Source organism: Brugia malayi, assembly GCF_000002995.4.
Source record: "Brugia malayi strain FR3 genome assembly, contig: Bm_v4_Chr2_contig_001, whole genome shotgun sequence".
Taxonomy (NCBI): Eukaryota; Metazoa; Nematoda; class Chromadorea; order Rhabditida; family Onchocercidae; genus Brugia; species Brugia malayi.
In genome coordinates, this window is record NW_025062476.1 from 5,344,029 (window position 1) to 5,370,981 (window position 26,953).

The 26,953-nt window shown below is 31.9% G+C and overlaps 6 protein-coding genes across 6 annotated transcripts; 1 reads left to right on the forward strand and 5 right to left on the reverse strand.

Annotated features, from left to right (window-relative positions):
* Bm17497 (Uncharacterized protein) lies at nt 1-2,362 on the forward strand (the record flags this gene model as incomplete). Its single annotated transcript, XM_043078500.1, has 2 exons — nt 1-2,268; nt 2,336-2,362. The coding sequence occupies 2 exons, from the start codon at nt 1-3 to the stop codon at nt 2,360-2,362; spliced, it is 2,295 nt and encodes a 764-aa protein (XP_042934434.1).
* A 2,023-nt stretch (nt 2,363-4,385) lies between these two features.
* Bm17498 (Uncharacterized protein) lies at nt 4,386-6,598 on the reverse strand (the record flags this gene model as incomplete). The annotated part of the gene is made up of 2 exons (XM_001897121.2): nt 4,386-4,413; nt 5,364-6,598. The coding sequence occupies 2 exons, from the start codon at nt 6,596-6,598 to the stop codon at nt 4,386-4,388; spliced, it is 1,263 nt and encodes a 420-aa protein (XP_001897156.2).
* A 127-nt stretch (nt 6,599-6,725) lies between these two features.
* Bm17499 (Uncharacterized protein) lies at nt 6,726-7,907 on the reverse strand (the record flags this gene model as incomplete). The annotated part of the gene is made up of 2 exons (XM_001897120.2): nt 6,726-7,129; nt 7,616-7,907. The coding sequence occupies 2 exons, from the start codon at nt 7,905-7,907 to the stop codon at nt 6,726-6,728; spliced, it is 696 nt and encodes a 231-aa protein (XP_001897155.2).
* A 2,944-nt stretch (nt 7,908-10,851) lies between these two features.
* On the reverse strand, nt 10,852-11,423 carry Bm9381 (Uncharacterized protein; the record flags this gene model as incomplete). The annotated part of the gene is made up of 2 exons (XM_001897119.2): nt 10,852-11,149; nt 11,362-11,423. 2 exons carry the CDS (start codon nt 11,421-11,423, stop codon nt 10,852-10,854), a joined length of 360 nt encoding a protein of 119 aa, XP_001897154.2.
* Nucleotides 11,424-13,853: 2,430 nt separating this feature from the next.
* Bma-srp-2 (serpin precursor) lies at nt 13,854-16,295 on the reverse strand (the record flags this gene model as incomplete). The annotated part of the gene is made up of 7 exons (XM_001897118.2): nt 13,854-14,090; nt 14,301-14,462; nt 14,663-14,869; nt 15,061-15,240; nt 15,425-15,645; nt 15,834-16,006; nt 16,189-16,295. The coding sequence occupies 7 exons, from the start codon at nt 16,293-16,295 to the stop codon at nt 13,854-13,856; spliced, it is 1,287 nt and encodes a 428-aa protein (XP_001897153.2).
* Nucleotides 16,296-18,910: 2,615 nt separating this feature from the next.
* On the reverse strand, nt 18,911-26,130 carry Bm9379 (Uncharacterized protein; the record flags this gene model as incomplete). The annotated part of the gene is made up of 17 exons (XM_043078501.1): nt 18,911-19,014; nt 19,171-19,347; nt 19,482-19,707; nt 20,060-20,118; nt 20,380-20,502; nt 20,755-20,962; nt 21,248-21,414; nt 21,553-21,712; nt 21,899-22,161; nt 22,387-22,612; nt 22,985-23,120; nt 23,608-23,851; nt 24,090-24,261; nt 24,547-24,710; nt 24,969-25,122; nt 25,258-25,508; nt 26,094-26,130. The coding sequence occupies 17 exons, from the start codon at nt 26,128-26,130 to the stop codon at nt 18,911-18,913; spliced, it is 2,871 nt and encodes a 956-aa protein (XP_042934435.1).
* Nucleotides 26,131-26,953: the final 823 nt, after the last annotated feature.

Genomic DNA, 26,953 nt, shown 5'->3' on the forward strand with positions numbered 1-26,953 from the left:
ATGTCATCCATCATCATCAGAACCGCAGACCAAACAAAACGAAGATTGTGTGAAGTCCTCAACGAAATCAAGCGTCTGAACTTGGATTCGGTCGACCAAATGACAACAACCGACGAAACAATCCGTCTTCATCAGGAACGGAGAAGGATCACCCAAGAAAAAATCATGCATATCCAAATATACATAGAGGCGTTGGAATCGGTCAATACAGAGTGGAAACAATTCATCCAGCAGATTTCAGTCTCAACCAAAAGAAAAGAAGAAGAAGATCGATACCTTCAGATAAACGACGATGAATCAGGTATTACCAACTTAATTTTACAAGCAAAACAAACTGTAGTCATTTTAAAAATGTATCAAAATGATTCGGAGTTCATATTACAACGGCTAAATCAGTCTATGGTAAGGGAGGAAACAACTCAACCCAAGGAACCCACACAAGCGGGTAAATACCCTACAGTAAATCTCCCACAACTACCACTGCCCACATTCAGTGGGAATCCAAGACGCTGGAGGGAATTTTGGAATAGCTTTGATACAGCTATACATCAACAAGCAATTCCCGATATCCATAAACTAAATTATCTCATCACATGTCTCAAAGGAGACGCCCTCCAAGCTATCAGAGGTTATGACATAACTCCGGAGAATTACAGTGTCGTAAGAAATGTCCTCGTCGAAAAGTTTGGGCAGCCTTACGCCATCAAACGAGCCTTGTTCACCGAATTATACTCCATCAGAAAGAACGATAGAGAGTGGAAAGCAACGCTTGAGGCCATTGAGCGAACACTTCGACAATTGGAGGCCATCGGTGAGAATTTAGAGCAGTCCGGTATCGAAATAGCTGTGGAAGGGAAATTGCCAACCTGGATCCTAGAACAGGTTTACAGAAGAAAGAGGCAGGAATCGTGGTCTGTCACCAAACTCCGAAACTTCCTCACGGAGCTTGCATCTGTGAACGAAGAAGTAGTACAAAGCCAGTCCCTATGGTTTAAAGGGAATAAGGAGAATCAATCTCCAATAAAAGGCAAGCCAAGACCACGACACAATCCCAATGAGACTTCAGCCTTAACAACCTCTGTTCCGGAGAAACCCATCATCAAAGCCCTATCAAGACCTTGTGCACTATGCAACAAGAATCACTGGGATGAAGAGTGCCAGATTTATCCCACTCTCAAACAAAGGCTGGAACGTCTGAAGAAACTAAACGCTTGCCTCAACTGCTTCAAGATCGGACATATGGCAGCCAGATGCAAAAACAAGAAACGGAATTGCTTCCACTGCAAGGGTCAGCACAATTCCGCGCTGTGCCCTAACAAATTCAAGGAAATGCCCAATAAACCAGAGGATCCAGACTCCACTACCACGACAAATATAATAGTCGAAAAAGAGAAGAAACGTGACAAGCGCATCCTACTCTTATGCAAGCAGATAAATGTGTTCAACCCAACTAATCCAAATACTCAACAAAGGGCTTTAGCCCTATTCGACGTTGGATCACAATTATCCTTTGTTTCAAAGAACTTAGCCAAACAACTAATGCTTAACGAAACAGATGAAGGGAAATTAAACATCGCTTCATTCGGCAAAAAGGACCCGAACACGCACCTTACAACCAGAATTGAAATAGGGATAAAAATCGGAAAGGACCGTACAGTGTTGCTCGAAGCGAACACCGTGGACTATTTAACAAACAAACTACAAGTAGTCAACTTAAGTGAAAGCGACATACGATCCCTCAAAGGAAGTCCAACAATTGATTTCCACAGTGAATGGAAGCAACCGGATATATTAATAGGAGCCAACCACTTCTTTCAATTCATCAATTTCGACAAAGCAGAGAATCTGCAATCGGGATTCACACTGCTCCACACTAAAGTGGGCCCGATCCTGGCTGGGTCTGGCTATACAAAGAAAATTTCTCCCAATTCACGAATGTCCTCACAAATAGTTTACGCCGCTAACACGATCAACGTTCCAGATTTAGATCAATTCTGGAAACTGGAACTAATAGGCATACAAGACAAACCCGAGATCAATGACGATGAAGAAGCCTTAAAACAATTTAAGCAAACGATTAGAAAATCCGATGGACGATACCAGGTCGCATGGCCATGGAAAGACACCAGTTCCAAATTAAGCGACAATTTCGAATTATGTCTCGGACGCTTACAGTCGTTAATCAAGCGACTTCACCGCAACCAACATCTACTTACCACATACAATGAAACAATCAATGAACAGTTAAGATCCAATGTCATCGAAAGGGTAAGTCATTTCACAAACCATCAAGGTATTATCCATTACTTGCCCCATCATGAAGTGGTAAAATCAGATAACACCACGACAAAGGTCAGAATAGTTTATGACGCTTCCGCTCACCTCAGAGGCAGGAAAAGCTTAAACGATGTCTTGTATCGAGGCCCTATCACCCTTCCCGATTTAGCTGGAATATTAATTCGACTAAGAACAATGAAAATCATCATAATAGCTGACGTCGAAAAAGCCTTCCTACAATTAGAGTTGCTGCCAACGGAACGGGACTGCACACGCTTTCTATGGGTAAAAGATATTCAGAAACAGGTGGACAGAGATAATTTAATATGCTATCTATTCAAAAGGGTTCCCTTTGGAGTGATATCGTCACCCTTTTTATTATCAGCAACTCTCAATTATCACTTGGAACATTATGAGACTGAAACTGCACGTGAAATCAAGAAGAATCTCTACGTCGACAATATCATCTTATCAGCGAGCCATGAAAAGGAAGCCTTGAATAAATATGAAGAAACAAAATCAATTTTCAAGGATGCGTCAATGAACGTGCGAGAATTCCTCTCAAATAACCAGACATTCAATGAGCAACTACCCAAGTCGGACCGAGCACGAATGAGTCAAATAAAGAAAATATTAGGGATTAAGTGGAATCCACACAAGGATCATATCCAAATAACACTAAATCCATGGACCGAACAAACAACAACAAAAAGAACTATTCTACGGTTCATCGCCTCACAATACGACCCACTTGGATTCCTAGTACCACTGATAGTACCGTTCAAGATATTTCTCCAAGAACTCTGGAGAAAAAACATACATTGGGATCAACCCCTCGACAATCAATTGATTGAAATCTGGAACAATCTTGTGGTAGAATGCCCAACTCATATCAAGGAAATCCCGCGATTCACAATCGATTTATCACAACAAATTACCTTTCATGTTTTCACCGATGCATCTACAGTGGCATATGCTGCAGTAGTATACGCCCATCAAAATACGCATACGTCGTTACTCTTTGCTAAATCATGAATAGCACCTATTAAAGGAATGACGATACCAAAGCTAGAATTACTAGCTATTCTCATCGGTGTACGCGCAGCTCAGTTTGTCATCAAACAAATGGAATTAGAAAATCCAAAGGTAGTGGTATGGTCGGACTCTCGCTGTGCACTACATTGGATACAAAACAATTCTCGCCTCCTACCAAAATTTATACAGAATCGTGTGGAAGAAATACAAATGGCGAAATTCGCATATCGGTATATCTCAAGCGAACACAATCCAGCAGACATTGCTACCAGAGGAACCATTCCGACTCGTCTAATAAGTTACGAGCCTTGGTGGAGCGGGCCCACATGGATCAATGGTAATGAACCGAATTGGCCTCATTGGGAATACGACGTTCCACAAGAAGAGGATAACGAAGAAGATAAGAATATAGTAGCAACAACAACCACAGAAGAAATCATCAATACAAATCGAATCAATCTCCTGGAGGCAAAACGATTCAGTAAATGGAACGTCAAACTGAACGTCAAGCTCAACGTCAAACTTCATATTAACTCAAGGAGAAATTCTCCTCTACGATGGAAGAGGGTTAGTCTCTAACCTTGAAGATATAAAAGACTGTTCGACACAAAAGGGTGAATGCATAACGAATACTAGCATTATCATATGGAATAGCAATGATACGACCAATCATTGTTTATATCGAAAGATCGGAAGATTCAAGGCTACAAAGTATAACAATCACTTCATCATCGATGAGATACAAGCATCGCTTATAATTGATAAAAACCCCCCTGTATTAAACACCAAAATTTGTAGATTCACCTCTCCAATTTTAATGCAGGGCGATATAGTTATTGAACTAGACGTTGAAGATGACTCGAACTCTACTACAAAATTCAAACGAAGAGTAACAAATAAACTATTAATGATGGAAAAGTCTCCGGATAGAAAGTACGATCCTGAAAATGTAAAACTTCAATACCTTTCTGATTCACTAAGACAAGAATTTCTTCAACAACTGCCAAAACAGAAATAACTTATTACTTTTGATCAAATGGCTATCAATCAGCAATCCTACCCTTGCCACGAAACTAATACTTCAAAGAAACGATGTGATAGCTAAAAGAATTAACGGAAATTTGATGGTGGCTCCTTGCAAATCAGAACAATCAACAATCGAAAATATCGAATTCAAAGGAGATTTAATAAGTAAGTTTGAAATTGAGAGAATTAATGCAGAATTGGAAATCCTAACTCAAACCCAAAAAACAATTAATTCAATACCACATCAAATGAAGGATGAACTCTTTTGGTAAGAAATCTCTGAAGAAGGAGAAGAAATTATCAAACAAATGGAAAGGGAATTCGATGAAATTGTTCTACCGATAGAAGAAGAATTTGAAAACTTGATAACAAATTGGAAATTGATTTTTATCTGTATAATAATCGTGACATTATTAACTATTTTAGTTATTATTAAATGGAAATTTAAATTAGTTCAATCTCTCCTTTGTAATACTTCAAAACGAAATTCAAATCAAACTACCATCATTACTCTCCCTACAGAATCACCACACACTCAATTTCTAACTAAAGAAGAAATCCCACCTATTAAACTCCATACATTTAACTATATACCTCAAAATCACTCTCTCAAATTACCTCTTAAAACAATTTCTCTCCCCCTTTGGGAGTGTCGCGAATTATAATTTCGCAAAAACTTCTAACTAATTTCATACTACCATAAATCATCTCTTCTTTTCGTTGTAAACAATTCCAATTCTTTACACATATACTTTTTCTGTAAAATTGAAATTAGCTTTCATTTTAATCTTTTCGTTCTTTCATATTCATGTAAGGCCTCTTCTGTTCCATTAGCTGATATAATAACGTTGTCTACGTATAAGTTCTTTCTTATCTCCCATGCCAATTCACTACCATGATTTTCTAGGTGGTAATTTAATGTTGCTGCTAATAAGAAGGGTGAAGATATTATTCCAAAAGGAACTCTCTTAAATCGGTAACATTTTATATTTTCATTGGTTAGTTCTTTATTAATATCATCTAACCAAAGAAAACGTGTACAATTTCTTTCCTCATTTTGTAGTTCTAGTTGTAAAAATGCCTTTTCGATATCAGCGGTTATTACTATTTTCATCATCCGAAAACGTAATATTACTCCAACTAAATCCGGTAACATTACTGGACCTCGATATAGTACTTCATTTAAGCTTTTAAAACCTTTGTGATGTGCTGAGGCATCATATACTATTCTTAATTTAGTTGTTGATTTACTAGGAGTTAATACTTCATGATGTGGTAAGTAATGAATAACGCCTACCTCATCCTTTGGAGGTACTTCTTCAATTATACCTGAATGTAGTTGATCCATAAGTATTTGATGATATGAATGGAGATTTGAATTATGTTGTAGGCGGTTGATCAAATTCTTCAATCGTCCCAGGCATAATCCATCATTATTGCTTAATTTTTGTTTGGAGTCCTTCCATGGCCAACAAACCTGATATCTTCCAGCTTGCTTGATGATGGTCCGTTTGAAATGCTTTAAAGCTTGATCATCATCATCATCTTGAGGTGATTCTTGGATACCAATCGTCTCTAATTTCCAAAAATTTTCTAGCTCCGAGTTAATATTGGCGTTTGTAGAATATACTACTTCTTTAGGATATAATTCGTTCTTGCAAAGCTTCTTAATATCTCCACTTCCAACAATCATAGGACCAACTTTTGATTGAACCAACATATGCCGTGATTTCAATTCCTTGATTTCTTGTAGACTAATAAATTTGAAAAAATAGTCAGCTCCAATCAATACATCAGGTTTTTTCCAGTAATTTGTTAAATTTTGAATTTGAAATTCATTTGATGTCTCCACTACCTGCAATTCGTTCGTTAGATAATCAATTATATTTGCTTGTAGTGGTATGATTTCGCTTTCGGTAGTTAGCACATTTAGTTGTATGCGAGCAGTGGGACATGATTTCGGTTCTTTCATACCAAATGGAGCTATTCTCATAATTTGAGTTTCTGTTTCGGTTAACTTTAATTGACGTGATAATTTTTTGGAGATGAAGGAGAGTTGCGATCCAATATCAAATAATGCAAGGGCATTTTGTTGTAGTTGAGGTTGTGATGGATTAAAAACCTTTATCTCCTTACATAAAAGTAAAGTTTCCTTTGTCTGTTTGGATCGAGTTGTTAATGTCGAGTTGTAGAGGGAAGTTGAACAATCCTTTCGTTTCGAAGGTTCAATTCTTTCTTGCTCTTCATTTCTTTGAGACATTGTATTGTTTAAAGAAAGTGAATTCCTTTTATTACATAAAGCACTATTATGTGAGCTTTTGCAATAAAAACATTGTTTTTTGACATTACAATTCTGTCCTTTGTGACTGTCTCTAAGATTGAGACGACTAAGTCGAGCATTGAGAGTCGTGTAGTTCACGCAATCGCTGATTGCAGAATACACATGGTCGTCTTTTCGTTGTTGTAGTTTTTGAAGCATTTTGATTATCCTTTATTGTCGACAGTGCTGAAGTTCCTCCGGGATTGTATCGTTGTTTTTGTTCCTGTTTGGTAGTTGTAGATTTAATATTGAGTTGAGTGAGTGAATGTTGACAGTTTCTAATCTGTTCATTCACATTAACTAAACTTGTTAAAAAGTTTCTTAGTTTGAGAATTGACCAAGGCATGTCCTTCTTCTTATGTTTATATATTTTATGTAATATCCATAATGGCAACTTGCTCTCGATCAAGATTTTAATATTTGAATGCTCAAGGCTTTCTCCTAGAGCTTCTAACTGGCGCAGTACTCGTTCTATATTTTCAATTGTTCCAATCCATTCTCTTTCATTTCGTTTAATTGATTAGAGTTCGTTGTATAGTAATGTTGTTACTATTGAGTGATCGCCATATTTTTCATTGAGCAGTTTTCTGATGACTTCATAATTCTCTGGAGCTATATCATATCCAGATATTGCTTGTAGAGCCTTTCCTTTAAGACATGAGTACATGTAATTCAATTTTTGTATTTCTGGAATCGCTTGTGTGTGGACTGCTGCGTTAAAACTGCTCCAAAATTGTCGCCATTGTCTAGGGTCTCCATCGAAAGTAGGGAGCGATAAATGAGGAAGATTTACATTAATATTTGAAGAAGGAGTAAATTTTGCTTCTTCTTTTGTTTGTTTGTTCGTCAACTCCTTTGAGAGTTGTTTTAAGTTTTGGTCGACTTCATCCTTGTGCATTGCCAGTGTTATTACAGCTTCCTTTCCTTCGTGTAATAATTGAAATATTCCTTAGTCACCTTCTGTTACTGTTTTGTATTTTTCTTCCTCTTCTTCTCTTCTTTTCATCGTGACGATTTGTTGAGTATATGTGAACCATTTATCGTTGATAGATTCAAGCGTAGTTACGCATAATTGGATTCTTCGAAGTTTATCTTCTAACACTCTTTTTCTTATCACATAAAAATCTTCTTTTTCTTCTATTGTCATACTTGGATCTGGAAATTTGATCTCCAGTTGATTTACTTCTTTAAGAAGACTGACTAACCTTTCCTTTGCCGGTTGAAAGCTCGCGATAATGTGGCTTGACATGTTCCCGGCTCGTGGCACCAAAAAATTTTTGTCATGAAAGGTTTGTCTGGTTGATATTCGAATAGTTGCAATATAGTAGGAAGATTAATAAACCTTTATTTTTCGCAAACGTAGTATTAATAAACAGAGCAATAAAATTAAGAGAGAAAAAATTTATATTAAAGAAGAAGATCGGAAGAATTGATATTGGTTAACAGAGTAGTAGTCGACAGTGATGATAATGATTTACCTTTTTTTGTTAGAATTGAATTTATATGAGTGAGGATTGGGCGTGTCTAGGATAAAAATCATATGTGTAAAGAATTGAAAGGGTTTACAACAAAAAGATTAAAATGAAAGCTAATTTCAATTTTACAGAAAAAGTATATGTGTAAAGAATTGGAATTGTTTACAACGAAAAGAAGAGATGATTTATGATAGTATGAAATTAGTTAGAAGTTTTTGCGAAATTATAATTCGCGACACAATTCATATACTATGAGCATCTATCATGTATTGTCTATTACAACTCATAGTAGCCATTTATCATAATGTCTGGACAAACCATTGTACTCTCTTTCGTAATATCCATTCAATTCATTGTGATATCCATTTTTAAACTTATTGTTAAAGTTACTTACTATCATTTTTTGTACAAAAATGTCTTATTATAAACCACTCCCACATTTTAACACATATAATGTAAGATAATTGCTACATAAAGATCACCATTGTTAAAAGATTTAGTATATGTGTAATTTATTGCCAAGGACTGACGATTCCACTTTCAATTGTTTTCTATCAACGTTTTGTCCTATTACTTTGCTAATAAAGAACTTGGATTATATTTCTGTTACCTCACGCATTTACATTTACATCCAAGACAATCTCCCTGCGATCAAACACCTCTCCCAATATTATTAATTAAACAATCAAAACCTTCCACGTCAACATACAAGAATTGGAAGATTTACTTGATTGTAGAATAAGCACTTCAACTGATGTAGTAACAAAGCTGTTACGTTGGCCGTGGGATCAAGCCGTGGATTTAATCGCTCACTCAAATTATCAAATAAAATATTTATTGAAACCACTCCTACTTACAATATGTAAATGTGTTTTTCTTTATATATATGAATAAAATTATTGCTTCAGACTGGAGATGTAACTCCTTTTAATTTAACCATTATTTCCTGTTCGTTTTACTTTAACCATCACTTGTTGTCCCTTTTTTTATTTTAAAAATCACACATGGTCCTTTATTCTTGCTAATAAATATTTTCAAGTATTTCTGTGTTGTTTGACACTGCTGTCAACTGCATCTGAACGAATTCCTTCAGGAGCAAAGAATAAGAAAAAAAAAAAATCATTCTTCACCAAATATTTGACTTGCCAAACCTTAAAAAAAAGAAAATTCACAACTTCAATCTCTAATTATAATAAATTAATTACAAATGCTAATCTATTTGAAATACTGGTTTCCTAGAATTGATGTGAATTTCCAAGATATATCACACGGATTCTAATTGCGCTTCTGCGAAGCGTTTATTTCCTACAACTTTCATGAAGCATAAAAATCAATATGCAATTAAGTGAGATCTAATTCAGTCATTTTTTGTATGGAATAATAATAAGTTAACTTGACAAAACGAAAAAAAAAATGCAGTTTGTAAAAGTACAAAAAAGTGCATTCTTTAATAATGGTGGAAATTACTGCTGTTGGATGGTAAAGTTAACAGAAATTATGCAATAAGTACTGGAAAAAAAAAAACTAAAATATATCCGAAATAATTCTATATTACAAGACAGTAATTTGTAGTTTAAAAATTTTCTCATTTATATATTCCTTAAACAAATATAAAACTGTTTCAATTTTATATTTCAAGTGAGAAAACACTTGTGTAGCGTTGATTTTCCAGTTTACAGCTTAGTTGTCTAGAATGTTACAATCTATTAATAAAAAATATGTGCACTGCTTAATATGTTGAAAATTACTCTTAATTTTGTTGTTAAGACCTTCCAGTCACGTAGTCAAGTTTTCTCGATTGTTAAAAATTATGAACTCTTTTTGTCTAATTTATTCTTTTCGTTATCAACTAAATCTACCTACAATGTTGAAATTTTGTGGAGCACTTTTAATATGACAGTATAAGCAACTAACGACTGTCACTCGATAGTGGCAGCAGCTCTTTAATACACTATAATCGTGCCCTTTCTTGTAAGTCAATGTTCACTATGTAAAGAGTTGAATTGTCTTCGCTCAGTTTTTTTCGATTTTGATATCTTTCAATTCTTTGGATTTGGTTCATTCAGTTAATTTTACTTTCATGAATGATAGCATAATAACAGAAGTAACATTAATGGGACGGAAAAAGAATGACAGTTGTAGATGGGAAGTACGACATAGCGAAATTTAATGGACTGTTGATACGATATTGTAAAAGAACAATAAAGCTTGTCAACATTATGATAAGAACACCTACTAAAAAATTTTCCTGACATGTCAAAATGATATATTTCTTGGAAAAAAAAAAAACTTCAAAGAATTTATATAACAAGTTATTTAGTACGTAAATCATTTTCTTGCTAATCCACAGTCTAATATATTAAACGACTTAAAGGCAACTACGAACAACAAATAATTCAATTTTATTGAAAAATGATCGATGATGCTAAACTGAATAACCTTTGTGATTATCTTAATGTCCATCAATATCATAATTCACTAAAAAATTTGAATTAAATGAAATCTGATATAGGTCATTATGTTTATTCAAATTTTATTTAGCATGCAAACAGAACCCACTACAATGAAAAAAATTGAAAACATTTCAATATGTTGTTTGGTGTTTGGCAAAATATAAAAATTTTGGAATTTATAAAATCGTATAAAATTCATTCAAATGTTGCTGGATATCAGTTATATGCATTCGCATTCTCTTTTCAAATTTAGCTATTTATTTGATTATGATTGTTCAAAAAATTTGGGATCACCGCGTTGATATGATACCGATGGGGTTACTCTGTCAAATTTGGGACGACGTATATCCAACAAATAATTCAAATTTCTTGCTTCCACAACCAAACAAAATAAATGTTGCACCATGTATCGATAATTTGTATCATGTAAGATCCAAGTGCCGCTTGAATCACAAACAAGCTCACCCATATTACCATTTCCATGATGAGCTTTTTCAACAATTATTTGTGGCACAGAAATTTCATTTTTATCAATATACGGCAGCACAAATAAGCCGGTTTTGCTAAAATTATATTATTTCCTAATTTACATTTTATGCCACAAATAATCTATTTAATTCATTAAATCATTTCTTCTCTTTCCTCTTAATCAATTTACATTTTCTATTACCGTTTTTTTTTTTCTGAAACAAAGCAAAATAAGAAGTTCAAAAGCTAGACGCACTGTATTATTAAATCATTTTAGTAATTAAATCTTTGTTTGTTTATAACTTACTTAGCATTCAAATCGGTGCCAGTAACAGCTACATACACTGCAACTTCTTTAATGTTTGTCATATTTCGTTGACAATAAACTGTTGCAGTTAAACATCGGCGGTGATAATGATATACCTTATATTTGCCACAGGTAAGACCACGTTGTAATGCTGGACAATTCTGAAGCACTGTTTCCGGATTCAGTTCAGTACAATTCCGTTGACATAAAGGATGCTCATCTGTAATGGATGAAAAAAAAAAATAACTTTTTACTTCATGTTCGTATATTTTAACTATTTATAGATGCAAATGAAATGTCATAGCAAATTTCAACTTCCCATTAATCATTAGAAATGTTTCTCAGACTCTTTCAGAACCTTTGAATCGCTAAAGACCAATTACTTTCTACATAATTCTCCAAGTTACGCACGATCTGATGAAAAATAAACAAATATTCCCTTGTTGTTCAATGCTTTGATATGAACGTAGCAACTGATTGTCCTTCAACTGCCATTCATCCAGGTTTTTGCCAAATAATACAAATTGATCTGATAGAATTGATTCTTTTAGCAAAATAATTAATAGGCCACTTAGATTCAGGAAGCGCAGCATAACGTACAACTTTTTCTAGAATTTTCTTAATGCAAGAGTTGAAATTATTAATATTGAATTGCCAGCAGCATCAGTAATAGTATTTATTAAACACAAAAAAAAAGGGGAATAAATAATTCTAAAAAATTTGAAATTCGTTTCTAACATTCTGAACTTCACTCCCACACTGTGAAACTGAATTTGTCAAATTGAGTTATTCGATGCAAGAAACTAGACCAAAATGAGAGATAAGTAGATGGACTTTATGTGACAACACTTTCAAATGCAGTGAGAGAAGCGGTTATTTAATAACCTTCATAAAATCAATGACCCTTGACCTTTCTAAAGACTTCATTTTGCAATAAATTGCAATGATAGTAGAAGAGATTATCATTTCAAGCAAAGGAAAATCAATGATTCAACTTTTACATTCGTCTATTTTTTAGTTTAATTCTTTCTGATGATAACATAAGTAATACTATTTCTCACTGACCCAGTACTATCCATTAAATAGTTTAATAGTCATAGTTATTCAAGGTTCATTTAAAAGTTCGTGATATAAATTTTGCATTTATCAAAGTAGAAAGACAAAACTTAACCATTTGATAACATTATTATTGATAAGGTCCACAAAAATGTTACTTCAGAAACTATTTTTTTCTCTCCTTTGATATTCAAATTGATATAGAAAATTCATTTTTCTTCATCCTAGCATTTAGTTCTCTATAGGAGATAACTGCTAAAAGTGATAAAAATGCATAATCTCTTTAAACCAAAGGTAGATAACAGGAAAGTACGAAATTTGAGTATGAAATGATTTTATTGCTCAAATATACGATATGCAATTACTTCTACTTCAGAGTTCTTGTCATCTTAAAATTTCTTAATGATAAGCATAGCTTTATCAAAAGTAAAATGTTTTACTTGAAATCGTACAATAATTGTTCTTAGATGAGGCGTTAAAAAAATTCAACTCTTTTCTAAGTAATAATACCTATATTTCCTATATCTAAACATAATCATCATCATCATTCCTTACCAAACCTTCATCTGGAACATTTGAATATAATTATGGAAATTTATGGCTTCACTTAAAACCAGCAAATGGTAAGCCATATGGTTTTGAAATTTTATACAAATTATATCCTCGAATATTTTATTCTATATTAATTTTTTTAGACTATTTGATTACTTATAATAACAAATTATATTGTTCAATATCTAATTTATTTCACGATAATTTGTTACATTTTGCAAGTTGAAGATGATAAAATCTAATCTCTGGCGTTCATATTTTTAGAATGATCGTCTAAAACACATTGTAAATATTAAGATTATTTATGATCACCTATCTGATTTCTCTAAATGTGAAATTCTTCCATTTGTTTACGTGTTTCGGCTCTAATAATATCTCGCGTAATTTCGCGTAATTTCCTTCTGATAATACCAGGTTATATAAAGGAAAGATTTCTTTAATTTTGTAAAAAATTTGCAAATATTCGAAAAAATCTATTAGTAAAGAAAAACATTTTATAAAATTGAAAATGTGGTGAAATAAAATAATATAAACAAATACAGCCTTTCCAGAAGAATCAGGCTTTATATGTAAAACTTAGCTCATCATAAATAATCTTAATATTTACAATGAGTTTTAGACGATTATTCTAAAAATATGAACGCCAGAGCAGAAATCAGAAAATTACTTAGCAGAATATATTTAGAAGCTTTAAATAAGTTGGTGCCTTGAAAAAGTGAATAAAAGTTATTAATTTTGTTTACTGCAATTAAAAAAACGATAGCCAATTAGCACTAAATTAATGCATTTTTTATTCAACATCATATTTCAAAAATAGACAATTCGCGTGGATATAATCAAATGATATTATCATTGTTCAATCGTTCCTCAAACATTCGTATCTGTTATAACCTTTGTCTTTTTTTCGGTGTTTCCTCACATTGCATAGAGTCATCCGAGTTTTCGACAATTGTTTCTCTGTTTTTTCCGGTGAAACGACCAATCCATAGTACAGTCCCGTGGTTATCAATGATTGCATAAAGGAAGGGATGATTAGCACGAAATGCTTCTCCTTTATCCATTACCATATCATTTCTTACTGGCATACTTGAATTTTCGTTATTGATTCCTTTCTCATCAATCTGAACTTTTCTATTATTTGTTTATAGCATTTTTTATGTCCGATAATAAATTATCGATCAATCAGATAACTTAGCCAAGCCTCTTTTTTGCTAATAATCTCTTTTATGGAAGACAATTGGATTTATCAATCCGAGGAATTAACTGAAGTTAGGCTTTGATTAAAGTTTGGTTTGACTAAAACGTATTTAAATTAGGGCAAAATCAAAAACTTTGATATAAGCATGATTTCTGATATCATCCATTGTAAATAACCGCTGCTCAAAAATGCCGGAAAAATCATTCGATTCGTGGAACATTGATTGCACTCCCATCCTCTTCAATCCATTTAACAAACATATTTGATTTTCGTACTTAAATTTTGGAATTGTAACCTAAAAGAAAGCTAAAATCCTTTTTATGAATTGAAACATCCAGTATAGGAAAATAAAGTCAGAGACTAGAAATCTAAATGGCTACTAAAATTTCGATTTTGATTATAATCTGAAAATTTCAAACCATTTGTTTTGTATAAAACCGAAAATCTGTTACTGAGAAAAGAAAAAGTTAAGCAAAGTATCGTAAAGGAACATACGGTAATTTCGTGAGATGAGTCAAGTGCACTAATATAACTGAATAGTTCCTCTCCCGTAAGTTTATCTTCAAACTTTGCTAGATCAAAGGTTTTTTTGGGCAAAATAATTAACATTTGCATTTCGGAATCTTTGAACGGTAGCGACACCGCTTGCATGTGTTGGTTTTCATAGTAAGGAAATTTGGCCGTTCTTTCCATCATTGGCATCTGAAATTTGAAGTCAGTTATATCCAAAAATAAAATGTCCCTGAAACTTCGCGTGATGTCAAAGCACAAATTCTTTCACTATTATATAACACAGCAATCACAAGTTGCGACATCATTTATTTCACTTAGCCTTATCAAATCATATCTATTCCTGCCGAATAATAAAGCAAATAAACATTGTTTCACAGTACATCAGTTACACGTAGCCGTGGTGAATAGAACGGTAATATGTGATTGAGCGGAAGAAATTCGTACATCCAATCATCAGTGAAATGTATTCCATTAAATAAGTTTAATGACTGAGTGGAAGTGATGCTAGCGATATTACGGGCTCCATAATTCATACTTTTCTTTATCCATTTAATAAATATCTGCAATATATTAAATATGTTTTAATTTTCATTGAGAAAAGCACTAAACAAGTTTTAGAAAATTTTATTTATTGATTCATTTATATGTTGAAAAATCTGAAATGCAAAAAAAAAAAAATATCAGAAAAATATTTTTTTCTAAATAGGTTTTTTTTTTTTTAAATCATTAAAGATGTAGTAGTACTTCTCTTATACTCTTCACTTGCAGAGGTGAAGCGAAATTGATTTGTGTCAACTCATAAGGATATCGTCGACGAGTAATATCTTTAAAATCAGACTTCAAAGAATTTTGTTGCACAAAAAATTTGGTTAAATAGTACAAAGAATAATCATTTCGCTTTGATTGCTTGTGAATATTTTTGATAGCGCACTCTATGTAAGCTCCAAATGCATTTTTTGGTTGATCTGAAACCTTTATAGCAGAGTTCTCATTAAGTTGTTAAGTTTAAAAGTGGAATTTTGAACTTCAATTCTCTTTTATCACAAGTGAATCATTACAGTGAAATTTGTCAAAGTTTCTCCATTATGACTTAACATCGTCTCAAACATTCATAAGCATTTATATTTTGAAGAGTTTTTCAAATTTACGTTACCTGCTGAAAGCACCCTCCCCATCTCACGCTCAGTTTCACCTCTGGCTCCTTCATATAATAATGACATTACGGAAGCGATTGCAAATGGCGATAATAGCGAGGTTTCATCAGCTTGCGAAGAATAGCGCAATAGTTCCAATGCGAAATTCATTTGCGCCTTAGTTATCAGTAGCCTATAGCATTTGATTAGCTTTCAGGCATCCCATAATAAATGTATTGAATTTATGCTTGCCATAAAAAAATTTTCTTCCATTGTTTAGATTACATAATTAAGTTCCACTGAATATTCTCACGACATTTGAGCAATTTTAATTGGTTTGTAATTAGTAGATTAAAATAGCGATTAGCGACTTACTTGTTTGAATCATCATTGTTTTCAGAACAATGGTTTAAAGTACTGTTAGCACGGGAACTACCACCGAGTACTGCCACCACAATAAATATTACTTCGAAAAGCTTCATGAGGATAATTGCGAATTGCCAATATTGAATAACCTATTGGAAATCGGTTATTTTTGAATATAGGAATTATTTTTCCGAAACATTGAAAATAAGTGACTCATCTTACGATATATAAATTATTTCCAAACTGTTCGCTCTTCCGGTTTCTTCAAAAAAAAAAAAAAAAAAAAGAATATGGATAAGAAAAGAGGGAAGAAGAAACTTTTAAATTAAAGTAACTTCCAGTCTGACATTTATTCAACAACTGACTTAAATCTTTTCAGTTCTATTTTTGAACCGTATTAACCAGTTTAAGGCTATGTGTTGCACATTTATGGAATGAAATGATAAACTGAAACGGCGCAATTTTTAATGCCTTTGAGTAAAAGTAAATGCTGTCATCTGATTATCAAAAATCAATTGCAAATCTGCAACTTAAAAAATAAATTTAATTTTTGATCGTCATTTGATAAAAAACAAAAATATGAAAATCAAAAATAAATGAATGCATCAAAGCATTGTGTCAGTTTTGTTTATCAAAAAAAAAGTATGAGTTTAATAATTGCTTTTGAAAGTAACACCAGCAAACCTTTGAAGTTCATTAAGCTTATAACATCATAGTAATATTTTCTCAACATGCAATAATTTAATCTCTACACTGATAACGCAAGAAATTAGTGTGGACGTTTTAAAGTTGTGCAGCCAAATTTTCAACTTGAAATATCGTTATGATTAAATTGTGACAAATTTATAGGAAAAAACTGGATTATATATGATCAATATAAATTCAAAATTTTACTGATACTTTTGATTTCAATACTAAATTGTTTACAAATTTGACTTTGGTTTACACATAATCTCTGCGACATAAAAAAAACTTTGGCGAAATAATTTTTGCTCCAATATAATAACTTTTTAATGCAATCCTTTCATATGACATGATCATACGAAAAAGCACATATTTTATTGAGATGGAAACACATTTTTCAATCTCTTTTACGGTAATTTTGATTTCAATGACAAATGCTAATTAAGTTTACCAAAACTGTCAAAATTCAAAATTTTTTGCTATTGGAAAGAAAAGAATATGTGACAATGCGACAACGAAATGAAAGATGTGACAACGATTAATTTTGTTCGATTATTATTTCATGTAAGATAAGATACTATAATCAGTACTACAGCATTTGATTGGATCATGTAATTAATACTTACATCAGAGATGCTGAAATTAGCTTTTTCAGAATATTAGCATCTTTTTCATTTAAATGAGATCTGAACACTTTGGAAGTAGTAATAATGCAGCAATTAATAAACATTGCAACCTTAATTAAAATATGCAAAACGGTCGGCCAAAATGCACTTCAATAAGTAACAGTTATACATGCACTGCGGTTAACTGTGCAGTTTTGAAAGAATCAGAAGAACTGATTCATTATAGGTAAACTTACCTATTCTTTTCTCGCTTTATTAACTTCTAATTTTGTAATTTGTGGCAAATTCGTTTTTTCGAGAGATTTTTTTGCAAGCAAGCATTCAAGTTTTTTGATTTCAGGATTCAAAGATTAAATTGATGCAGCTGTGAATGATACGGATTTGCATTTGCAACAGAAACAGAAATAATGGAGCTTATGGAAGCGGAAACAGAAATTGTTTTTGTTTATTTTTCCTTCATATTGAGGATTAATTCAGCAAATATAACCTGCTAATTCATAAATTAGATCACATATTAGATCATTTTGCAAATTGGATCTAATTCTAATTCACAAAACTTTTAAATTGTAAAGCAAATTAATACACATTTAAACCACTTTACGAATGCAGCTATATCGTAATAATTACTAGGCGAAAGCCAAAAAATCATGTATTATATCATGTATAAAAATCATGTATAAAAAATCATGTGCCACATTTAATTAAATATAGAATTAATTAGAGTATAATCAAATGAAACATTGCATCCATTAATGATATGAAATTTCAAGCAAACTATTCATCAGTTTCCATTTATGCAAAATATCATATCATCTCCACCATTCAAAATTTTAAATTTTGTTGCTTCTTTCGGCCTAAATTGAAATTCATTCTCAGAACAACACAGGTAATAGTTATGAATGTATGTCGAGTTGAAACTACTATTTGCTAAAATTGAAGTATTTCAATTTACTCCATCTATACACTGAAGATTTGCGACTTTACTAAATGTACCAAATTACGTGCTCTTCTAGTAATTCACAACAGTTAAAGTAAATTGCATAAACAGTGGATACAGTCAATTAGAGAAAAATTACGTCGAGTTTGATGTGAACTTAAATTTCATTTGTTTTTGTTAGTTCCAGAAAAATGAGTTTTTAATAATGGAATTAGCAAATTACTGGCAAAGACGTCCTGGATCATTATTTGTTGAAAGTCAAATATCGTAGCTGGAGGTCAAAGGTAAAGAATTGTGGTCAGGAAGTCTCCTAAGCATCATAAGCATTGCCAATATTTCTTGGATGGAATCCTTCACCTCTATTTTTTTTTTTTTACATTTAATTTTAAACAAAATATGAATTTCGTTTATAGTTGTAATATGTGATGTTTATTTCTGCTTATATCAGCCTCACGATTTTAATTAATATTATCAGCCAGTTTCGCTATGTTATTTTAATCAGTATTATCAATTGCAATCCCGTAATTATTGCGCAATCTGTTCTCGCCAAGCTGACGCTACTTCCGGAGGTACTTTCTGTTTGCTTATCTGAATAAAATTATAAAATATGATTTCAATAAATCACTTTTTTATTTCGTAAGATTGAACTGCAACATTGGTCTAAGAAATTAGCTAGACTTCATCTTGCTTATTCAATGAAAACGACGCATAAGTATTTTCCGTAAAAGGAAGTCGTACCCGTACCAATTTGATCAGTTGTAAATAATTGTTTCAAAGTTGATTCCAGTTGCACTTGTTTTGTCAATACTTTCCGATTCCATATTTTCAAATACGATTTCATAACTTCCACTCTTTCCGTGAATGGTTTTCGATTCGTCACTTCTGTGGTTGATACTATTTCCTTATTCATATTCATTTGCGCTGAAAACGCTCATAATCGATGAATTCTTTGCTGAAAGTGAGAAATTCTAATTATTGTAAATTCTTATCGGTTTTACGAGCAAGTTGTTGAGAAGAAAAGTTCTCCAAAAAATTAAATTAAAATGAAAACTAACTCCCAAATGCGACAAAATATTGATGGAAATTATTTTGTAGTACATCGCTCTTAATGTAAACAACGTAACGTCCGCTTGACTGTACGTAGTGTATCGGAACGGTCGGTAGCAAAAATTTGAATGTGAAATATGTGCAATCGTAGGGAGTTTGCAGTTCGTATATGTCATCTGCGGCGAACACACCGTCTATCTCTAAGTCATTTACTGCATTCTTATCCATGAATACCTGGAAATTTCTTTGTTTGAATCTTTTGAAACGAAGTTTTTTGAGAACCATCGAAAAATGATGATTTCAGGGGAGAATTATGATAAATTAGGACATATGAAGCACTCACTGTAAATACCCCAGTCAACCAGCCAATCTGCCAGGATAATCCGTTCTGTTTTTTCTCCCAAAAAGGATAGAAAAGGATGGAAACGGAAAGAACATTTGCGGTAGTTAAAAGGAAGAATGCTTCACTACACCAAAGAAGCATTACATCAAGTGAGATTTTCAATTTTATGATTTCTTGCATGAATTATTATCCTAATAAACTGTTAATGAAATTTTACGTAATGTTATTATTATTTTAGCTTACGATAATTAAATTCCTGTAGTGATGAACAGCAAAATGACTTCTTCCAGTAACATATTGTGCTGCAATTGGAATAAAATTGGTGTAGCTACCATTGTAATTAGAGATACCGGAAGTTAAATTTGAATATAATCATTTCTTAATCATTCCACGTAACAAAAATAGGTGTCTGAATGGTTGTGCATGATAACTTGTAAAACTGTCATGAATAGTTACAAAAAATAAGAAAATAAATTATTTGCAAAACAAAGTATTCATTCAGAAAGTAATTGGACTAAGACCAATAAGTTAGCGTAAGGTAAAATCAAACAGAAATGAATTACCTGCAATGAAACGTTGTGAAAAAGTCAAAAGCTCTCCGAGATAGTTGAAAATAATGTTACATATTCGCTGGTTCAAATGCAAACTGTCCACTGTCAAATTGCTTGTTGATTTTTGACTTTTGCCTTTGAAAAGTATTTGCCTGATACGTTAAATAGTTGCTATCTGATAATACTATGATGAAGAGTCTTTTGTTCAAAAAATTGTCAACCGAATCTCATTTGATATATTATGGAATGATCCATAATTTTAGGAAAACAAATTAGTTAATATTAATAAAAATTCCAAAGATATTAACTGCTCGCTTGAAGGAACATTGGACAGTATTGAATCACATGCAAATGACATTTCTAATATGAATTGCTGAAGGAAATTACTGATATTAGTGTAACCAATGCCATTTTGCACTGAAGGAATTCCCATTTCGCAGCCAAAATCTGCGCGGCTATTAATGCTTAAAGTATTATTAGCGAATAGTAATTGTTGTATGATTATAATCACTTGAAATGGATTATCACCCAATAAATTCAGCGACAGTTCTTTGGCAAATCCATAATATGCAAAAATAGAAGAATTTTTTTCTGCCTGGAATTTTGTTGAAAAAAAAATTCAATTTTAGTACCAAAATTATTAAAAATACTTGAAATTAATTAGTCTTAGCTTGAAATATACACTAAGTTATGCCTTAAAGAGTACTCATGTTCATGAACCGTTTATCAAGTGATAACTCTAATCAGCTATTAAATTTGTCAGCAAGAAGTGATCATTAAAAATCAGTTCGCAAAAAAGTTCTGTCCAAGTTAGTGTCAGTTTAATTTCACATTCTTCAAATTGACCCAAATCGATGCAATAACACAGAGGAAAGAATACCTTAGCTTCAATTTCATGAAACCTTTCCTTCCCATCAAATTTTGCTACGATTGATATTTTTGTCGTTTGATTAGAGGGTAAGAAATATATAGTTATATGGCTATTATTGGCAATTGATTTGGGTAACAAAAATGAATACTTCTGGTCAGCCATTCTTAGAGGTAACACTGAAACGATTCTCCAACAAAACTTTATTCTTCTGAATATTCTTTTTTCTTTTAATAAACAAAAAAATAAGGGAAGAAATTCCGCAGTTTTATTAAATATCAAATTATATTACGCTGAAGAAATTAGCATAATATTACCTACAAAACTTTCACCAATTTCGCCACCAAAGAAACAGCTCTGTGTGACAGATACTGGCATAGAAGATTTTATTGCAATTCGAGAATCGTGGTTACTCTTATAAATAGTATCACTGTACGCAGCATAGAGCTTTGTCACCATTTTTTCATTTATTTCGAGCTGTAAATAAAAGCTTTGCTAAGCTCATCAACGAACAAAAATTATTAATTTTGCTAATTGAACAGCTTAATTATATTTAATTGAAAAGAAAGAACGAATAATAAAATATATTTCTCAATAAATTATAAAAACAAAGAAAGAAAAATGAAAGATAGAAATTTCACAATGGTTAAAGTCATTATTCACCTTACGGTGTGTGTAAGGTATAATGTTGTATGTCTTTTCAATTAAATTTCCTTTGATTTCACTGAGGTAACTAATGTTAACTTCCGCCACCATATATGGATGTGGGTTGAGAATTTCGAGTGTTAGAACGGTGGCTGAGTCGTCATTATTGTCTTCGATTGTAATCCACGGAAATAAAGTCATGAACGAGGTGCCAAAAATATCATAACGGTATGAGTGAAAATTATTTTCAACGATCCATTTTGAAGTTTCCATCGCATAAGCTACAGCTGTTAACAATTTAAAACTTCCGAGTTATTCTGAGTGGCAAACTATCTAATTAATCTAATATTCACTTTTCAAGTTATTAATTAGATTACATGTGAATAGCATAAACTTGAAATGCTGTTTATAGCTCAATTTTCTAATTCTAATTGTACGAGTACTGTCATATTTTAATAATCAAAAAACGATTACCTAACAGTAAAGAAAAGTCAGAAAAAGCTAACTGTTGAAAGCTGGCGCATAGCCATACATTTTTTCACTTCCACCGAAAATAAAAAGCAAATAGCGACCTTTTGATTCCAAACAATGCAATCCACGTGCTAACTTTTTTGTATTAATTTTACGCATAGTAATATAACGGAATGAATTCTCGAAATGTTGGATATATTCCACGTCCAATGCTTTCCCATCTAATAGGAAAGTATCCGACTGACGTGGCACATCGTAGAGCTGAAATAGCGGGTCATCCTATCAATCAAATGCTATAATGTTTGAATTGAAATTTTAAAGATCGGCTCATTACTTTCATCTTTCCTAATCAATCAATAAAACTTGGATCAAAGCAACTTCTTTACCTTCGAAAGCTGGTCAATTATTTTTGGTATATACTTTTTTATTGTGTCGCACACTATGTTATTAAATTTAATATTTTATCGCCTTTCCACTTCTCTTCTGTCATCTTTTTGACAAAGGGCTAAATTTTAAAAGTAATCAAACTGTGCCGCTTGTGCTCCAGTAACTCAGTCACATTGTTATTATTCATTAATTTGTTTAATATCATTTTCGCCTGTTGAAATTGATATAAATTGCAGAAATACTAACAAATAAACGTTCACTTTCATTTTCAAAAATAAAACACATTCGACCGGTCAGATATTGCGAATAAGCCGGTATAATATCCAGAAATGAACTGATGTTTTGGTAGGTTTCAAAACGAAGTAACTGGAAGAGAGTATTGCTGAAAGATAAAATAGTCAAACTGCTTCACTTTCTAAGTCCATACTTTCATTTCACTGCACAGATAAAAATCTTTGTCATTTTCTAATTAAGATCAAATATTTATTGTTAACCAATTAACCATTTATCAGTGAAATAGCTTATCTTTGGAAATTTCGAAATAAAAAAGTGTCATTGCTTTTTTCCACAGATCTTAAAATATAATTATTTTTTTCTCAAATTTTATTAAACTGAATGATTTTAATACTATTTAGAAGTATCTTTGAAGATTTCGAATAAATTTCATATAGCGATATAATATCGGCATAACATTTGTCATTTTTCTTGAAATTTCAAGTTCTCGTGGATTCGAAGAAATCTCGATTAGGTAGTCTCTCTCTCTCTCTCTTTCTCTCTCTATCGATTAGGCAGCATTTAGTAATACTATGATGAAGAGAAAGATGAAATGCAAAATAATAGGCTAAAGTATAACAAATGTAAAAGTAAGCCTTGAAGCATAGCCAACGATTGCATCATTGGCTCGATGACCCCATTCCATGGCAACGTCATCGGAGATCACGTCGGGTTTGACGTCAATTAGCTTTGTGCTATTGGGACGAAATGTAATAACGGTGAAAGACTGACAATTTTGCATTGGTGCTGCTAAGAAGAGTTCAGTTCGGTAATCCTTTGAAGAATCCAACGGAGCAAAATGAGCGTTAAAATCATCTCGAAGTGCTATTTGAGAATAAGCTAGAACAACGCACAATATGATATGAAAAGGTGATTCAAAACTTTTTCAATCACAGTTCAATCAGAAAACTTCCGTCTATTAATGTCACATATATTTTTTAATACATAATAAGTACGCTGTTTCAAAATTAATTCTAAGTTACGTGAAAATATTTTGCCATTCACGATTAATTTGTATTCATTGAGTTCATCGTTTCAAATTGATTTCAAATTAGAGAATGGAAGCAGTGTAAAATACCTTCATTTGGCAGTGGCATAAGCATCGTACAAGCAAAACTTTCGTAAGGGATTTGTTTCAAATGTGTTCGCATCGATAACAAAATCAGAAATGGCGATGCGCCCGATATGTACATTGTAGAGGGATCGTTGATCGAACTGTTATAAGCATAAATCATCGATCCGCGATAAAACTAAACATAAAATGGAAAATATGAAGAAAGTAATAGACTTGAAAGCTTGAAATAGATGAAATTAGAAGGTTCATGATTAAATTCATAATTAATGCAACCATCCATTTTCCTGCTAATTACTCGAATCTTCTAGGCATGGCCCCTGACATACTACATTTTACCTTACTATGTTTCATTTTGGACTGCAAATATATTTCCATAACAGATATGTGTCATTTTTTAATGAAAATCTGAATAAAAAATCAATCAATTAATTTCTTTTTTTATCACAAAGTCTACTCTTACACGTGAAATCGTACTGATCCGTTGCAAACCTTTCCTTGTGACAGATGTAATGCTTATATGTGAATCGGTAAATGTCGGTATGAAATATGCTGTGAATATACCGCTGAATATAGATGGCGCAATTGAGAACGAATACCGATTTGCAGCCATTGTTACCGGTAAAACTGAAAAAAGAGACGGGAAATTCGGTACGATTAAAGGTATCGCAGTGATAATCGAATTAAATTCTCTCTTAGAGCATAAAACTATGGTCTTTCATGGAGTTACTTCATTTGAACATTATTGCTAGCATTAGGAGAGAAGTCATTTTGATAACTGAAATCAGTAAAGTTTGAAATACTAACTGTTATCTGAATAATAAAATTAGATTAATCGTGTCTTTTTCTATTTTAAAATATATCATTGGGCAGAAAAATGCATGCCTGTGAAACAATCACCAATTTGATAAGAGATAAAAATACATTCTACGATAGAAACAGGTGAGCTGGAAGAAAGGTAAATTCTAGATGAACTGGATCGGATCAAACTTTTATTTGCTTCGTGTGATTGTGCCATCATTTTCGCACAAAATTTATGCTAAATAGATTATAAACAATTATAACAAATTTGCGGCCAGATTTTTGAGCACAAATTTCTAAGTTTTTAACTGAATGGTTGTAAGAAGATGATTTATTAACTAATTTTTATTTAATTAAATAAAAAAATGCTAACCGTAGTATAGGAGTTTGGTTGAACATTTAAAATTTCTCGTCGCATTTGTGTTTTGTTTTTCAGCTTTTCCATGCCATCGTCGTACTCAATGACAACTTTTGCTGTTTCATTCATCGACGCATTAATAATTTGAAAAGTGAGATTGCTGTTATTTGATATTCTTTTGCTCCAAGGAAATAATGTCACAAATTTAGTGCCAAAAGTACTCGGTTCATTTCTAATATTTTCCAATATTGTCGTTGGTAGTATTACTAAAAATGTTTGCCTAATTTAAAAAAAAAAAAAAAAAAAAAAAAACTTATTAGATTAATAAATAAATGCTTTTAATAAATGTTATAAATTTATGCGATTTACTTAATAGAGTTAATTAATATTTACATTATTCATAAGGTTGACGTAACATTTGTATATTAGCTATTAACTCTTCTTTTTACTAAATAACCCATTTCTTAAGCAAAAATTTATCTGAGTTTGAAATTTGGTGATAATTTAATATATTTTGTCATATTGAATGACAGTTATTAGTATCAGGCAACACTGCATGTCTCACTTATCAGTTATCAGAATGATTTTGAGAAAGTTCCACCCTTATCGATAAATCATGCTGACTGTTCACTAAAAATATTTTCAAACCAAATTTGTTTTAAATCGAGAATAATTGCATTTCACATTCTTCTGTCACATTCTGTGCTCCCAGAATGCTCGCAGAATATTTTAACAAACTCCCCTGAATTCAATTTTTCCTTCATTCCCTCAGTAGTTTATAATTTCAGTTCATCGAATCTTCAATACTTTCTTATTGCATTTCTTTAATTTAAGGAAGATTACTCACATACCTGAGAAATAAGTGATTATTTCAAATTTTCCAGGCATATTACAAATTAATTTAAATCCAAACAAAACGTACACTGAAAATTTGTTTAAATCTCCCATACTTTTCTTAAAGGCCGTTATTTTTTCCATAAATTTTTATCAAAATGTTGTGCTTGTAAGAAAAAAGAAATAGGCTAAATTCATGTTTTATGTGAAAATTTATTATATTTTTATATTTTGGCTTCTCAAATTCCTTTTTAAAAGCAACATTTAATTATTGGTGAAAGGTTGCAACAATGAAAGTTATAACACTTTTTATCTTTTCAACTTTTTTTTTTTTGTTACTGCAAATTAATTTAAAGGATAATTAAGTGAAACAAACGAATAAATTTCACTCGGATGTATCCAATTCAAAGCCTTGCTAAGGAAAAAATAAAACAACTAGTTAACAAAGTGTAAAAGTAATAATAAAGTTTGAAATGATAATAATCAAATTTTTATAATGCATTCAAAAAAAAACATTTTCAAATTTAATTTAATCAGTTACTGAGAACAAAAAAAGGCATAGAAAAATGTATATTTTAAAAAAGAAATAAATAAATAAACTTAAAACAATATTCATCTCAACGATACTGTATAAGTTATCATAATTATACTACAATGACTGAAAATAGTCTGAAAGAAAAAAACTGAAAATAATCTTTGCTAAAATATTTTTAGATTTCAAAAAAATTTTTAGGGAGCTACAAATGAAAAAGGATAGTGATATGAGAAATAAAATTCTGCATTAAATTAAACATTAAAAATAAATAAATAAATATGAAATACAAATAACTAAAGAACTAATTAATAGCAAATTATATACCATCAAAAAATAAAGGCG